General features: G+C 38.6%; 1 protein-coding gene across 11 annotated transcripts in view; it reads left to right on the top strand.

Moving 5' to 3' along the window:
* The first annotated feature begins 3,994 nt into the window (after positions 1 to 3,994).
* The window catches only part of cdc42bpab (CDC42 binding protein kinase alpha (DMPK-like) b), a 60,004-nt gene continuing 47,167 nt past the window's right edge, over positions 3,995 to 16,831 (top strand). For all 11 annotated transcript variants that reach the window (XM_079889486.1, XM_079889493.1, XM_079889489.1 and 8 more), the window contains exon 1: positions 3,995 to 4,838. In XM_079889486.1, coding sequence (XP_079745612.1) covers positions 4,661 to 4,838 — 178 coding nt within the window. In that variant the 5' untranslated portion in view covers positions 3,995 to 4,660. The remainder of the gene's footprint in view (positions 4,839 to 16,831) is intronic.

The following is a 16,831-nucleotide window of genomic DNA, read 5'->3' on the forward strand; positions in this document are numbered from 1 at the left end:
ACCCTTGTTCGTCATGTGTACATTCCCCTGGACATTGTAAAACATTCCTTGTCTGGCAAGAGTCTGTCAGTATAGAGTTTTCAGTCCCTCGGTTTAAGCACCATTCTGATCACCCTCGCTGTGGTCCCATCATCATTGGGTGGGCTGAGGGATTAGATGTTTATTCGAAGACCACCATCCTTCAGCTTGATGCACAGATTAAAATTATTAGGCAAACAGACTGTTTAATCCAGGGCTGCAGTATAGGATGTGGATTGGGAGGCTCTTCACAGGTTGGTGATTATCTGATTCCATTGCCAGATTTGCCATTCCTTGTTTGGTCACACTAACATTAGAAGAGGGGCTAGTGGCACTGAGGGCCCAGTGTCTAAGTATGTGTATTGGCCCCTCTATTTGCTCTAAGATGTCAGACAGACTAAAGGAGCTCACAGGAAGAACAGATGACAAATGACTGGCTGGAGATGGAGGCAAATTAATGCAATACAAATGCAGAATCAGACAAAAGAGCTCACTGTTTGAGCCCAGAGGAGTATTACCATATCTGCTGCAAGAAATGATTAAGTTGTCATCTGTTAATATTTGTCCTGTTCACACAAAAAAGTTAACTAGATACAGGTATGTTTCTCCAAATAGTTTAGAAACAGTTTGTTTGAACATCTGGTAATAAGTCTGGAATATGAAATGTGAATAATTAAATATAAGCTATATATATATATATATAAAAAAAATGCTGTTCAAATCTTTATTCTTGAATAGTCATGTTAGTTAGATGTGAAATTAATTGCCAACAATCCTCAGTCTAGGGGCCTGCTTGACTCATTTTGTACAATACACATGGTGCATGAGTAAACTGAAGTCCAGGATCCTTGTGTGATTACTGTCAGTCTTCTGTCCTTCCTTGTCGATTATTTTGAGGCCCTTTTGTCAATAGAAGTACCATCTAATTCTCACAGGTAGTATATCCTTAATCAAAGGATGGAGGTACACGCCAATCAACAAAACATGTGCTAATTAACACCTCTCTACTACATACGAAAGACAGCTCTATTCAAACGGATCCCGCCTCGGTTTGATAAAACAACAAACATTCTATAGCGACGTCATAAAGGTAAACAACGTTGAAATTCAGTGTTCTTTTCGTCAGTGATTAACGATATCGTAAAAATGCATAACCTATGCAGGATCTATCTATCTATCTATCTATCTATCTATCTATCTATCTATCTATCTATCTATCTATCTATCTATCTATCTATCTATCTATCTATCTATCCATATAATATAAACATATATAGTTTTTTATTTGATCTAAATGTGCTTCACGATGTTTACTGTTTAAAAAAATCTCATGGTCAAAAGAAATTAATAATTGAATGTTAACTTCCTGTTCAACATTCCCTACATCCTGCCGCAGTTTGGTTCTAACTTCAAATGTTTTGACATGAAAGACACTATTAGCACCTTATTAGGTTTGGTGTGGCAATTGTCAGATTCCGATTTATTGAAGAATGTTTATGAAATGCGCCACCTTGAGAAGAGAAGATGTCACGTTCTCAAAAGTCAAACGCTTACACGTGAACAGCTGTGCTTTGACATTTTCGTTTGATGTGACATATATGTTTAGCTACTCTATCGAACTAAACAGCTTGTTTGTTTAAGACATAGGCCTTATATTTAAAAAGTGACATATAGGCTATATTATATGAAAATACTAATAGCCTATATATTAGGCTCATCTTTAATATTTATTTGTAGACATAGCCCCACAGTTGTAGCCAGTTTTGAAAAAATCTTAACTTAAATGTAACATTTACAACTATATCTGCTACTCAATAAACGTTAAATACACGGACAAATAAATAGGATTTCTCACGCAAATAAAACGCATTTCTCATTGCAATTGCAATGCACAATATTGGACACAAGAGGGCGAACGTGCTCATTTTTATTAAAAAATAACAACGTTTCTGCACAAAATACCTTTCCCAAAGAGAAAACGTGTTTCTTTGGGTTACATGCCGATCAATATTCACTAGAAATTAGACCTACTGTTTGAATGAGACACCAATCACGACTAGTTACCATGCATACATTGTTTTTTTTTTTAAGTATCGCATTTATTTGTTTTATGGTGTGTTTTATTTTATTTTGTGAATGCAAAAAAGGTCATTCATGGGGCATAAGTATAATTTCAAGAACTCTCAAGGGGCGCATAAACCCTCTAGGCTGCATCCGAAATCGCATGTTACCTATAGTAGGCAAAAATCAGTATGTGACAAAAGAAGTATGTCTGAATTCACAGTAGGCTACTCATAAAAGGGTTGGCAAAAAGTCCCCGGATAACCTACTTCTTCTAGCGAGATTCTTACGTATGCAATACGATGGACACTTTACTATCCTATGAGGCCACGGGAGAGGATTATGAATGGCAGTGAAGCAACGTGACTGACGCTGGTAGATCACGTGATGATGACAACATGGTGAATGTAGTATGTCCAGATTACATTCATACAACACACATTCATAGAAGTGAAGTAATTACTTATTCAAAATTAGTACCTACTCAAGAGAATGGGAATGTACATCATTGCATTATAGTGGTCGCCATATTTTAGGACACGCCCATAAGCGTAAAATGATGACAAATACAAATCGCCAAAGGAAAAAAAAACTGTATTTATGTTAATAAATATTTTTAAGAACTGCTTGGACGCTTAGTATAAACCGACTAATATTTGAGTCTCTTATCTACATTCGAACACTGGACATATTCCTTGCATACCATACACACACAGAAATAAAAAACCGCCATCTATCAGATCAAATTGATTTCTCGAGTCTTTTGCAGTTTATTGTTTTAATAACTAAATTGTGGCAATGATATATCTTCTAGATAAATTAATAAACACAATATAGCTTGATCTCAAACAGTGGATCATTTATTTAATCAACATATAGCATCACCATAATTTCTTAAAGCACTAAGGGATAACATAACAGTATGGCACTCTGAAATGCAGATTTAAAATTATTTGTATTGTGAAAGTGTATTACAAATAAGTTTTAAAGGGATAGTTTATCCCAAAATGAAAATGTTGTCATTACTTATTCACCCTCAATGAATTCCTTTCTTCTTCTGAACACAAAAGAAGATATTTTGAAGAATGTTGGTAATCAAACAGTTGGCATACCCATATAGAAGTCAATGGGTGCCATCAACTGTCTGGTTATCAACATTCTTTAAAATATCTTCTTTTGTGTTCAACAGAAGAAATAAACTCATACAGGTGTGTAACAACATGAGGGTGAGTAAATAATAACAAAATTTTCATTTTTGGGTCAACTATCCCTTTAAATGGAACAAGTACAAGTTTCCTTACAAGTAAGTCCCACAAGAGACTCAAAACAATGTATTTAAAATTATGTATTCTTACATAATACATGCGTAAAAAGCATTTTAAAATGAACGAGTGACCAAAAAAAGTTAGCATAGTTTTAGTCAAAGACAACTGCTATAATTAGAAGTCGCGTTGGCCTGCAGAGGTAACCATAGCAACAGTACGTTGTTCGAGCTCTTTCCGTCACCTTCACGTAAGTCAACAAAAAAGTCCTGCCGTTATCACTTTATTATTTATGTACCACAAGGATATAACAAAACTCGTGTGTTTTGAAAGTGTTTAAATAATTAGAGCACTGCGCTAAAAGATAATTTGGGTTAAGCGAAACGAACCTCAACGGCAAATCACTGACAGAAATTCCTTCAAAAGGTCGAGCCCTCTGAAGGCCAGTGAATAATTGGCGGATAATTCGCACACTGCTCTAGTATACACTACTCTATTTCCCACCAGCATATCCCTCCATTCCCCGCAGCAGATGCCGTGACGGTCGCCATGATGATGTCGGGTTTTGCCTGCAGCAGCAGCAGCGAGCTGTGAGTGAGAGAGAGAGAGAGAGAGAGAGAGAGAGAGAGAGAGAGAGAGAGAGAGAGAGAGCTACCGGGAGCAGAGCAGGGAAGGCAGGCAGCAGAGCAGAGTCCTCCACCGACATGTACGAGGACGCATATTTTCAGCCCCTCGCCGCAACGCTTCCCTCGACAAGTGCATAATATCGCGTAACAGTTGTCGAACCCACGGCTTGCTCTCTCCGCCGGCGTTTTGTATATACAAAGAGAGGAATTTAAAGGAAAAACAGCTTGCTAAGGCTTTCGCAGTCCTGCCAGAGGAGGGGCATATGGGGCTTTGTAGCAATGCAGATCCCGTGCTGCTGATGCGCTTTTGTTGCTGCATTATGGATAACCACAGATATCACCATATCTCAGGGGATTGCTTAAAACTTCTTTGGTGACTTCTTTTGTGAAAAGTGTCCTTCAAAGGAGAATCTGAAATCGGGAATACATAAGCCTAGGTGATATACGTCAAATCCACCGGCCAGGGCAGGGTCGATGGCTGCAAGTTGTCTGCATCTAAGGACTGCGAATTCATGATGTTGTGGATTGATATGGACGCATCGGTAAGAGAGGGACCATGATTGACCCCCTTAAGCTTGACTATATATTTTTGAGCCTTTAAGTTTTTCGATCACTCAAGTGTGCCGGTCCCAATTTGCTACCGTGGGGAGCAAATCCTGACCTTACTGTGAGACATCAGCACCATTTGAAACCATGTCTGGAGAGGTGCGTTTGAAGAAGCTGGAGAAGCTGTTTCTAGATGGCCCGTCTCAATCCAGCGGCCAATGCTTTAGCGTGGAGACCTTGCTGGATGTTCTTGTCTGCCTTTATGATGAGTGCAATAATTCTCCCCTCAGAAGAGAGAAAAACGTTCTGGAGTTCCTAGACTGGGGTAAGACACATTTCATGCACTGCACGCCTTGTCTATCACGCGTCCCACACGTCAGTTGTTTGGCGATTCACTGTGACATGCGGGAGCCAAACAAACTATTATGTTGTCTGACGTTAGCCAGCTGCTTAACAGACAAAGTTGCTGTATGGAAAACACATCGAGTTGTTTTCGAGGGGGGAACAGAAATGAAGGTGACATCATCGCTAGACTGGTTTGTGCATGAATGTGGAATGTGAAGCTCACCTTAATGAGTCCCTACTTACTGTTGAAACAAGGTGGATACAGTGCAGTGGGCTTTCATTTCGACATGGGCCACAGATAAACAATCGAATTTATTTATGGCCTCTGTGCATGTTCACCAGCAGAATAGTATGTATATTCTTTCTCGATGGCCTAACACTTAGCTTAGCTACATATAATATTCAGGCAGTAGCTAAAGGTGCACTCAGTAATGGTTTGCTAAATTGTAAGTTTTACAAATGATGAATAATCCATATCTATCTATCTATCTATCTATCTATCTATCTATCTATCTATCAGGCACTTTACAAATCACAAAAAAAAATCACACACACACACTATATATATATATATATATATATATATATATATATATATATATATATATAAAAACACAACATAACTGTTTAAGTCTATTTTCCTTTTATGACCCTCACATTTTTTATGTATACCTTTATTTCTTTTAATTAGTTTAATTAGTAACATTTATTGTATTTTTTATAAACCTTTTTATGGTTACTATTTTTTTTTTATATATATATATATTTTAATATAGGCCTAAAAGAACTTTGAATTACCCCATGTATGAAATGTGCTATATAAATAAACTTGCCTTGCCTAACTTAGCCCAAGTCAAAATTTCGATTGATGGTATGAATCAGCATGCAGTTGGTAAACACACGTCATGCATCCAGGTTTATACATGTCAGAATCACATCCAAAATCTATTGAAATGAATAAGATGCTATATGTAAACAAAAACCTACTGAGTGCACTTTCAAGGCAAATAGGCAAAGTTTTATGGGGGCAGAGTTCATCCTGCATCTGTAAATGATCTAATTTCTAGTTTAAAATGGAGCAGAATGAACAGCCTTCTATCTCTGGAAAAAGTTTGGCTAAATTAACTGTCATGTTATGTAACTCTGAGAAATGAAGAGAATGCAGCAAACAGCATGGGTTTAGATTCATTGACCATCGTCTGAATGCAGTGCCAATTCACAGCACAGTCCCTGCTTAGTTTATTGTATTGTTTACAATCCTTTTATTTGAATGAAAATGCAAATCAAACTAGCCTTCAAGCAACTTAGTTAGGCCTGTACAGGGGCGCAACTACCCAGTGTCAGAGGGGTATGCAGCAACAATTTTGGCGCCCCCCCCCCCCCCCCCCCCCAAAAAAAAACAACAACAAAGAAATAAATAACTGTGCCATGTAGCCTAATGACTGAGGAATGAGTGATAGTAACAGATGAAATAAATACAAAATTGTCATTTATTAAAAAAATTGAACTATACTTCACAGTGATGAATCCACTGCTGAGTGGACCTCTGTCCCTCTAGGGGGGTTCGGGGGCATGCCCCCCCGTAAGAAAATTTTGTGCTTTTTAATGTTGAATTCATCAATCTAGTCTAGTGCACTTTGAGAGTTCAAAATTAAAAGCTCCAACCCATATTCAGTGTGCAAATTAAACAAAGAAAAATTCAAACCTTTTTTTAGTAACAGTGTCTGTCTACATAAACTACTACATAATAATACTTTAAAATATTAGTCCCATGATAGTAATAGCCATATATTGTAAAACAAATGCACTGAAAAATAAAGGAAACTTTCATAATTAGTTTTGTACTAATTTCTATACATTACAGATGTGATTGGGACAGCCCAGTGTCAATCAAGAAAATAAACAATGGGCCGCTAGCCTACGTGTTTAATGAAAAATGTAAAAATGTAAAAAAAAAAAAAAAAAATCCTTTTTTTTTTTTGACCAATGTATTACAACGCCACTAACCCAGTGCCGCCAATTAAGCAAAACAAAAAATAACGATTGGGCCGTCGATGTACGAGTTTTGTGGGCCGTTAAGACAAAGACAAAAAAAATAGCCTATTAGATGTATCAGCCCAAAAAGCACGTCGGCCCACCGGGAATCTCCTAGCCTACATGCGTGGACGTCACACTTTAAATCCTACCTGTTGCCTTTGACCATCCACTTATTTAGCTGCTGGCGTATCAATTGACATGCCATCTCCTTTTCCCTCTTTCTTGTTCTATTTTTAGTCCCGACAGCTTTTTTGCTTTATCCATCTTTTTCGACTCGTACCTGCTCGCTCAGCGCTCACGGCGCCCCCGTCTGCTCGTGATATTGTCCCCCTCCTCTCTATGTCAAAATTCTATGATGGAATCTTATGAATATCCTTCTCTAGCCTGTTAGTCCTCCAAAAAGTTATATAACATTGAGGAAATGCAGAAATTATTTAGAAACGCACAACAGCAGCTACGTATATAGATCTAAAAAAAAAAAAAAAAAAAAAAAATTACCATCGCTTTGGCGCCCCCCTGGTGCTGCGCCCCTATGCGCCGCATATAGCGCATACCCACTTTTTGCGCCACTGGGCCTGTATACTTTGACAGTGCCGGTCAGTGTTGTTGCACACAAGCCAGGACGTTTTTGAGATTATTGTAATTTGAGCTATTGTGCGTCATTGTGCATGTGTGCTTGTGCGAAAAAGTGTAAGTGCACCTTTCCTGTGGGGAGTCTCTATAGGGCAACGTCAGGAAACTCCACTGAGCCACTGGACACATGATGTCATACGGGGAAACGGCTGTGCATTGTGTTTGTCCCCTTTGTGGACTTGACTATTTAAAGACCGACTAGATGGGTCACTCAGTCATGAGCTCATTAGCACACACTCACTCTTTCATTCACATTTCAATGTGACAGTCATTGGAACGGAGACCAAAGTCGCAGTTTATTGTCACCAAGGTCAAAGTTAGCTTCACAAGGGACTTTGTGTCTTGCTTTTTTGTGACACACTAACACATTTTACGGTGTTCATATTACAAAAAAGTTCCAGCTGGAAGGCTTGAAGGCTGGAAGGCTGGAAGGCAGCGTAACTTTGTAACCGAAAGGGAATAAGAGGATAAATTTGGCTGGTTGCTCTGCATTTCCTCAGCGTCTGAGGGCAGTTCATAAACAGAATTACTGAGGATGCATCAACCACTGATGGTTTAGGTAAGGGCAGTGATGAGTATTCCACATTCAGCGTTGATGGTTTGTAATTGGAGCCTTGAGGCCGCCACAATGTACTACAACATAATGAGAATCACATGTATGTTGGGACAAGGCCGCTAAGCTGCAATTATATGCGAAACCCCCTGGAATGTCCTAGTCCTCCAGAGAAATGTATGCATAACCTTACGAGACACAGAATGAATGATTCATTCGCATTTTCTTCCCTTCCCTTCCATTGCCAACCAAGTCTAGACCAGTGACCTAGAGCCATATTGTATTGTTCTGATTATTTTTTCATTGTGAAAGAGTGAATTCATGCAGACTCCCTGGGCTTTTCAATGAAATGAATCTAGGGCCAGCTGGCAAAGATGCTTAAATACACTTCAGCTTTTCATTCGTTTTCTCTTTACTGGCCATAGAATATTGGAGGCAGCTTGGGGAATGGTTTGATGGGGTTTCCCAAATGATACATTCATTAACCAGTGCATTATGTTTAAAAGGTATTCCTTCTCAGGTATTCCCACTGTCAGTACAAAATCAAATGGGATCAATGTCCATATGGAATCCTTTGACTAGTGAAAGTAATGTACAGGCTTTTTTCGCTTACAAAAAAGTACTTATCATGGTTGATTGGACATGGTGCTTTGGTAATATTGTGGTATTATTTGAATTTTGTTGGTGTATAGTGTAAATACCATGGTATGCAAATAAGGTTAGTGTGAGGTCACTCATTGGACATGTGACAATATTTCACAGTCTATTGTGTATCCTGCTAAAATGCAAGGCATGCCAGAAATTGAGCTGCTCCACACTGAGGTGTAAGATCAATGCCAAACTCCCAAAATAACGCCTCAGCAATGCAGAGATCTGGATGCATTGTTCCTCCCTGTCACATGATGTTTCTCCTGCGGAGGGCTTGGCTTGGATCGCTCGGCTGTAATAGTATGGTTTAAAGCCAAAGAATTCACCTCTTCTCCCTCATCCGTCTCCATTCCCACTCTGGTCCCTCATTCCAGCACACCCTCCAGCACAGTCAAACAGGAACATCTTATTTAGTGCTAACATTATACACTTAGACACCCGCCCATGCCTGAAGCTGTAGTATGCACACATATGGGAAGAGAGAATGTTTTTGTCATGGTATATGTATTGTAATGCATTCTAGACACGTTTTAGGGTGTGTTTCGCTAATAGAGATCTGTTATATGAGATAACACTCAGAAGTAGCCAGATAGCCAATGCTGCAGTGCTCTGAGACCCTCCTTGGACACTGTAGATGAAGAAGTGCTGCATTCCGCTCAGACTAAGGCCAGATTTGCATGGAAGTGCTGACTCAGAGTTCTAGCTCTTCGCCGCTCTGATGTGCAGTGTGAAGAGGCTCGTACGGCAGAGGTTTGATGCCTACTCTCTGTCGCCATTCCCTCGATCTATCTTCCTCTCAATGCATCCAATTTCTTCATTGGCGAGCATTTAAATCAGTCTGCCAGTTCGCTAGCTTCAGCAGAGGAAAATGACAGACACCCTCAGTTTCATTTGCCATTTGAGATCTAAGCAAACCATTGGTGGCAGGTGACAGTTGAGCATGTCGTAAACAAATGCTACGAAATGCTACAGACTGCAGCTGTGCAAGTGTAATGTTGATGGATTTAATAAAACTCAATTCTGTTACCTTAAAGCGATAGTTTTTGTCATCATTTACTAACCTACAACATTGTAAAACAACATGGGACCCCATTGACTTTCATTGTAAAGACAAAAAACTAAAACATTTTTTTTTCATAAGTCATAAAGGTTTGATTTCTAATTTGGAACCCAATTCTACTACTTTAAGGGGATAGTTCAAATGAAATTTGTCCTCATTCACTCACCTTCAACATTGCAAAACAACATTTGACCCCATTGACTTTCATTGAATGAATTTTCAAAATATATTTTGTTCCACAGAGGAAAGAAAGTCCTACAGGTGTATTTTAGCCAGGGACCTCTAGTTGAGTTGACAACTATGACCCAGTTATTTAATCAGCAGAATACAAAAGTAGATATTTTATAGAACGTTTCATTTGTTTTCGCTCAGACAATGAAAGTCAATGGGGGACAAAACAACACTGGATTTCATTGTATAGAAAAAATACATTGAGTTGCTTTTGAAAAATAGCTTTAATTGTTTTCTATAGAAGAAAGTCATAAATGTAAATGATGACAGAATTTTCATTTTATGTGATCTATTCCTATAAATATGAGGTAGTTTTATGATTTACAAAACGGTTGGCAACTTTAGTAGCAGTGCAGATCGGCCAGTGTCCTCTGACATTGCTGACCGACTATAATGCTGCATGCACACAGTTATCACTTGGCCTTACTCTGGGCTGCTTCCTGATTTATGTGCCTGAATACTTTGTGTGTGTGTATTTTTGGTGTACGCCCTTGAGCTTTGATACACTTGAACAGTAGACCATCCTATCATGCACCACTAAGCTGTGACACAATGTGACCCAGAGATTTGACCCCAACATTCAGTAAAGACTGAAAATATGACTTCCAAAACCATTCCGACTCTAAATTCCAATTGGATGAGTAAAATTCAAAGCTATTGTAAAATGACTATGCACACTGTCTAGCAGTGGTATTACATTTTATTCTCAAATGAAGAGCAAACAGCGCATATGTAGGCTAGATTTCTTTTTTCCTGAAGTGTTTTCAATGTAGAGACTACTGAATAGCAAAGTGATTTGCGGGTTCAGCGGTTTTGGTTTGGTTTCTCTTTCAGTAGGAGTGCATTTGTGTTTTGCATCATAGTTTCCAGTCCTCGAGGGTCACGGGAAACTCTCGCTGGCCATGCAGCACGATGAAGCAGCCTCGAGTGTCACAAAATGAGGAAATCCTGTGGTTGGAGTGATTTTTGTCTGTTGGTTATCTTGGCTGACCCCGTAAACACTAGGTATGTTTTGCTTGCTGCTGTACTTGTTAGCCTCGCACATAACGTGCATGTCAGGCCACGTTTCAGTCGAATCTACCTCATGAGATTTCCAAATGACAAAAATACCCTCACACTTCAGTAACTATCATGCATGACTTACACTTGATCAAGATTTTACAAGCTTTCCAAATTGTAAATGCCTCGTATTTTGAGATAATTACTCTTGCATGCAAAAAATGCTGCACCCCTGAGATGAATAGTTAGGCTGAATTGCTGTAATAGCTGGTTAGCTGTAAAACAGTGTACACGGTTTAGTAAGGTTTGTAAAATGGAAAATACAGGCAATTAAACAGACATTTTTATAGATTGAAATCAGCCTCAGATAGGTGATAAACATCATGGAAGGTTATCTGATATCACATTATGTTGATTGGTCTTGTTACCAATCTGACCTTTCAAGATTTCCTGTCTCAACTGTCAAAGTTCATTTGCTTAGCAGCTCAGACTGTAGCTCCATTCTAAAAACTAGTCAGCCGCATCATATCATGAGTTCTTTTCTTTAGACAATCCAAAACGGCATTGTGACAAGTGAAAAATATTGATAAAAATGTAATTGATAAAAGTAATTAAAGTGATTTTTATTTCCCTCAATTATTTGCTGCATGATTTGGGGGGGAAACTCTAATTGCGTTTTTTCTGTGATTGATTTTATTAGATTTTTTTTTTTTTCTCTTTCTCAGTGCATCCCAGTTCTTTTTTGGCGAGCATCTCAATCAGACTGTCACTTTAGGGTGCCAGCTTCAGCAGAGGAAAATAATGGACACTCAGATTAATTTACCATATGAGATCTAAGTAAACCATTGGTGGCAGGTGACAACTGATCACGTTTTAAAGGTCCCAGGTTTTGATGTCCTTATGAATATATAGTTGCAGTATAAGTACCAAAAGCCATCTCAATATATTTTACAGCTCCTTTCTCAGGAGCTCTGCCAAGAACAGGTCGATTTTGGCCTTTCTACTTAATATTCATGAGCCTCTCTTCTGATTGGCCTGTTGTTTTCTGAGTGACGCACGGCCAGGCCAACCACAGGTAACTAGGGTCATGTATGCTGTAGCCTGCTGTGGCTTGGTGATGCTCACAAGTAAGGTAAATTAAACAGAAACACCTGTAATGATGGTTATAAATGATTTGTTATTAAAGCATAAACATTCACAAACCACTGTTAATTTAACATAAAAGCAAGCATAGGCTACTACATGCATGGTTTGGCATGACAGAAATAGCGCAAAGTGCGCTCCCTTAATAATTCCTAAAAAGCTGATATCTCAGTTCTTCACGATCTCACAAAGCTCCGTTATTATCAATGAAGCTGACTGCACAATAAATCTTTCATAATGTCAACACTTCGTTTGTTATAATCAGAGGATTTGCCAGCAAGCAGAATTCAGCAATGAACAAAAACTCAGTTTTGAGCGGTGGGTGGATTCTATCTTAAATGCATCTCATTGGCCATTGCGTTCAAGAAATCAACACATTATGTCTGTGATTGGCTACATTGCTCAACGCTGCAAACATGTTATAAATAACATGGCCTGTAAATCGTTTTTTAGTTTTTGTGCAACATATGAATAACAATTTATTTGTTTTTAGGTGTTTTATTTTTAGATATTTCTGTTTTGCGGGAGTCCCGCGAATCGTATAATTCTTTCGCAACCCGCACACACACGAGTACCTTACCGCCCGCACTCGGCCATCAAATCTAGACCCGCACCGCACTCTGTTGCGTTGGGTCCCGCGTGAGTGCAGGTCTCTACATCCATCGAATGAAAAGCATTTTCTCTACATGTTTCTGTGTTGTTGTTGCTCGATCAGCAACGATGTTGTCTGGGGGTTGGGCAAAAGAAGGGAGGGATGGTGGGCAGTGCTCGGGGTGGTGACTGATAAAGGCGGTGACTGAGTAGTTCTGACATCACATTTATACGGAACATAAATGTGAAAAAAAACAGCTTGTGAAAAGCTACTTTATGCAGGCTGTGTGCATTTGTCTGTGGATTGACTGTTTTGAAACTTATATGGTAGTTACATAGCCCCTAGACCTCTGCTATCATGAAAAAAGCCAGGAAATTTCATTTTTGACAATATGGGACCTTTAAACTAAGGGTATGTTCACACTTGTAGTTCGGTTCTCTTGGTTCTTTTGGTCTGGACCAAAAAAAATGAAATAATACATCTAGTCCTGGTTTGCTTAGCATCTGTCATTTTTTAACACCGAACCTAAAGATACCAAAAAAACAAACAAAAAAACAACAGCTTTTATGACGTATAATTTGCGGTTGAACCTATGGGTTGAACTTGCCAAACATCCAAAACAATGCTGTGTGCTGGGCTAAATGTGTGTGTATATATGATTTTGACCAGCTGAGAACTCGTGAAGAGCCTAAAAAATGCATAAAGGAGTCTCTTCACGGCATGGTAAATGTCTGAGATAAGTCCAATCTGGTAACAAAATCTAATTGTGTTTCTTCTCCGCTTTTCAAACCAAAGTTTTTTTTCCCTTTTTTTTTTTTTATGTGTTTGGCAGTAGACTAAATTTAAAGGCACTGTTGATAGCTGTCACATGTCAAATTTGTCAAGGTCATAGATGAGTCCTCTCATTATGAGTGCTGTCAGCATGTGTCTGACCTGCTGCGGGGGGTTAGGAAGAACGGCATGGGTGCGAGGAGATGCTCCATGGATGGGGGGGGATGGGTTTTTAAAGAAAGAGATGGGGGTTTTCACATACATGACTCCCATATATAATTCATGTTGTTGTAGGAAGCAGGTAGCCTACCAGTTTGAATTTAATTTCAGTAAAGCTTTTGGTTTGGTTGTTAAATAATTCTCTTTCGTAATTCACAAAGAATCCAAACAAAGTGCGTTCTCGGAAGGCTTTGCGGTTGAGACAGTATTTTGCATGTCGGCTGTTCAGTAAAGCTGAAAGAACACGGTTTCTCTCCCCCCCCACCTGTCTGTCATCAGTCGACGTGTTTTGCAACATCTTTCTTTAAGAGTCGATCCACTTTTTGAACTCTTGTGTGCATTTCTTCTAGTCTTGTCGAAACATGTTTCGTCAAACGCATATTTTTGGGATACTTACGGTTTCAAGTCCTAGCACTGACACCTTTCCTCCTGTAAGTTATAATTAGTAGTCGTTTCCAACCTAAGGGATTGGCTGTGGCCCAGAAAGTGTCGGCACTGGAGGACTGCAGAGGTGTGTGTGTGTGTGTGTGTGTGTAAAGCCTTTTTGTCCCTTTCATTTATTTTTGCTGCTGAAAAGGGGGGTTTGTGCCAGGTTTAGACCATGACTGCTTTCTGTCATTGTATATAAAGTGTTCACATCACATGATTTGGACTTCAGTCAGAGTTAAAATATTAGTTTTTCAACATGCACTTAGGTTTAACTGCACTTATGTTTATGACTTCAGTCTTAAGGCCCTTTCAAGAACAATAACTATAAAGATGACCATAACGATAACTAGCTTAGCGTTCACACTAAGAACGATAACCATAACGATAACTATTTTAGCGCCCACACACCAACGATAACGCTCTTTTTATTCTAAGCACGCGCTGCAGGTTTCTCATCTGTCGCTTTAAATGCTTGAGCTCTTTAAAGCGGAATGGATTCTGATTGGCTGTCAATGTTTTTATTGTTTATCAGCTGGAAAAAATTGTTCTGAAATTTTATGATATACAGTTTAGCCAGACTTTTGACTAAATGCTTAAACACTATTAAAAAACTTCACCTTATTCTGTCCTTGAGCTGCCTGCTTAAATAGAAAAAGATTTGACTTGTAAAGAAACCAGCCACAGGTTGTTTCGTTTTTCTTTTTACCAGAAAGTAATTCTACAGCAATACGCTTGTGTGAAATAACAATAATAATTTGGCACTTTCTGCGAGTGGTTGTATAGAAAACACTGGGAAAATGGTAGACAGTGTGTGTAGACTCTGATCAGATATCTTTTTATCCTACCATTAAGTGCATCAAAAAAGTTGTAGACATATTTATAAATATAATAAGTTAGAATGAAATAAACTCACTCTTTTTATTTTCTAAATGTCTTTCGTTGATCTTATACAATTCATCCATGCATGTTTAATTTGTAAAAAAAAAAAAAAAAGTTTTATTAATTTATACGGTAGCTTTGTGTGAGGAACAGATTTTTAATTAAATGCAAACTAGTAGGCTACATTCTCAAACATGTTTTTACTTTTATAATTTAAGGAAGACATATATAGTCATACAGGTTTGGACCAATAAGAGGGCGAGTAAATGATGACAAATTAAAAAAATTTTTAAGTGAACTATCCCTTTAGCCTTATGTGAACAACACGGTGAGAAGCATGTGTGTATGGATCACGTTACAAATTGCAGGTTACTAATAGGGTTTGATGTTTGCTTTTAATGGGAAAGTATTTTGACAGACAGTGTCTAGCCCAAATTAAAATGTCATAGTGGCATGTTCCAACGAAGTTGATTAGCGATTAAGATAATAATGATTACGATGACAGTGATGATAATCTGAACATATTACATGGGTGGTTCAACAGTTCCGACTGCCTCCGGGTTTTCAGTCAGTCGTGGTAGGAAACGTCCGGCAGGATTTCATTCACTCCTCTGTTCTCAGAGAATGCAGTAGGGTAGAGTTACATCTACCATTACATATTTTGCCACAGGGAGGTGACTGGGTGGTATTATGTTGACTGAAAAACTCCTGCTAAGCTAATGCTGGTATTTTTACATCCCTGCCAATTGAGCGTAAACGCATTGCTGTCTGTGGAAAGTTTTCACAGCTCTTGTGTCAATGTCAGTGTTGTTGGATGACTATGTAATCTTCTTTGAGGGATATGACCATTCTGCGTTTCTTCAAAGGTGTCCGCATTAGGTTCTGAGAAATGGCTAAATTAATAAGCCTACACATTGACCCTCACATGAAACAATATCATACACTACCCTTATTTCCCTGACATAGGCTACAGTAGCAACATCTCTGTATTGACTCCATCGATAAAGTAGTTCACCCATGAATGAAAATTCTGTCATCATTTACTCACCCTCGTGACTTTTTTTCTACTGTCAAACACAAAGGAGATATTTATATCTGATTGTCTAAGCTGCTCCTTTCCATTCAATGAAAATGAATGGTGACCAAGATTGTCAAGCAAAATTTTCAGTGAATAAAAACTTAATTTTCAGTGTTTCCTACAGAAATCTGTTTTGTGGTTTCAGAAGACTTTTTGCTTAAAAAAGCAAAACGCATAATAAAAGTGGTCCATATGACATAGTCTAAATGGACCACTTTTATTATGCTTTTTGCTTTTTTAGTCTGGCTGCGATTAATCAAAATAAAGGCGAAATCAGTGTGCAGTTCACGATCCTGTGTTTTCAGTGGCTCTGTTCACAGTAAATGCTGCTCCACACAAACTCAACGAGTTCGGGTCGCTTATAATAAGCTTTTGAAAATGGCTGTTGTCGACATTGAGAAGCTTTAAAGGGTTAGTTCACCCAAAAATGAAAATTCTGTCAGTAATTACTCACCCTCATGTTGTTCCAACCCCGTAAGACTTTCGTTCATCTTCGGAACACAAATTAAGATATTTTTGATGAAATATGAGAGCTGGATCACTCCTCCATAGGCTTCTAAGGGATCGAAATTTGCCGGCCCAGAAAAGTTAGTAAAGACATTGTTAAAATAGTCCAAGTGACTACAGTGGCTCAACCACAAGTTTATCAAGCGACGAGAATACTTTTTGTGCGCAAAAACCAACAAAAATAACGATTTTTA

This window comes from Squalius cephalus (assembly GCF_949319135.1).
Source record: "Squalius cephalus genome assembly, chromosome: 12".
NCBI classification, from domain to species: domain Eukaryota; kingdom Metazoa; phylum Chordata; class Actinopteri; order Cypriniformes; family Leuciscidae; genus Squalius; species Squalius cephalus.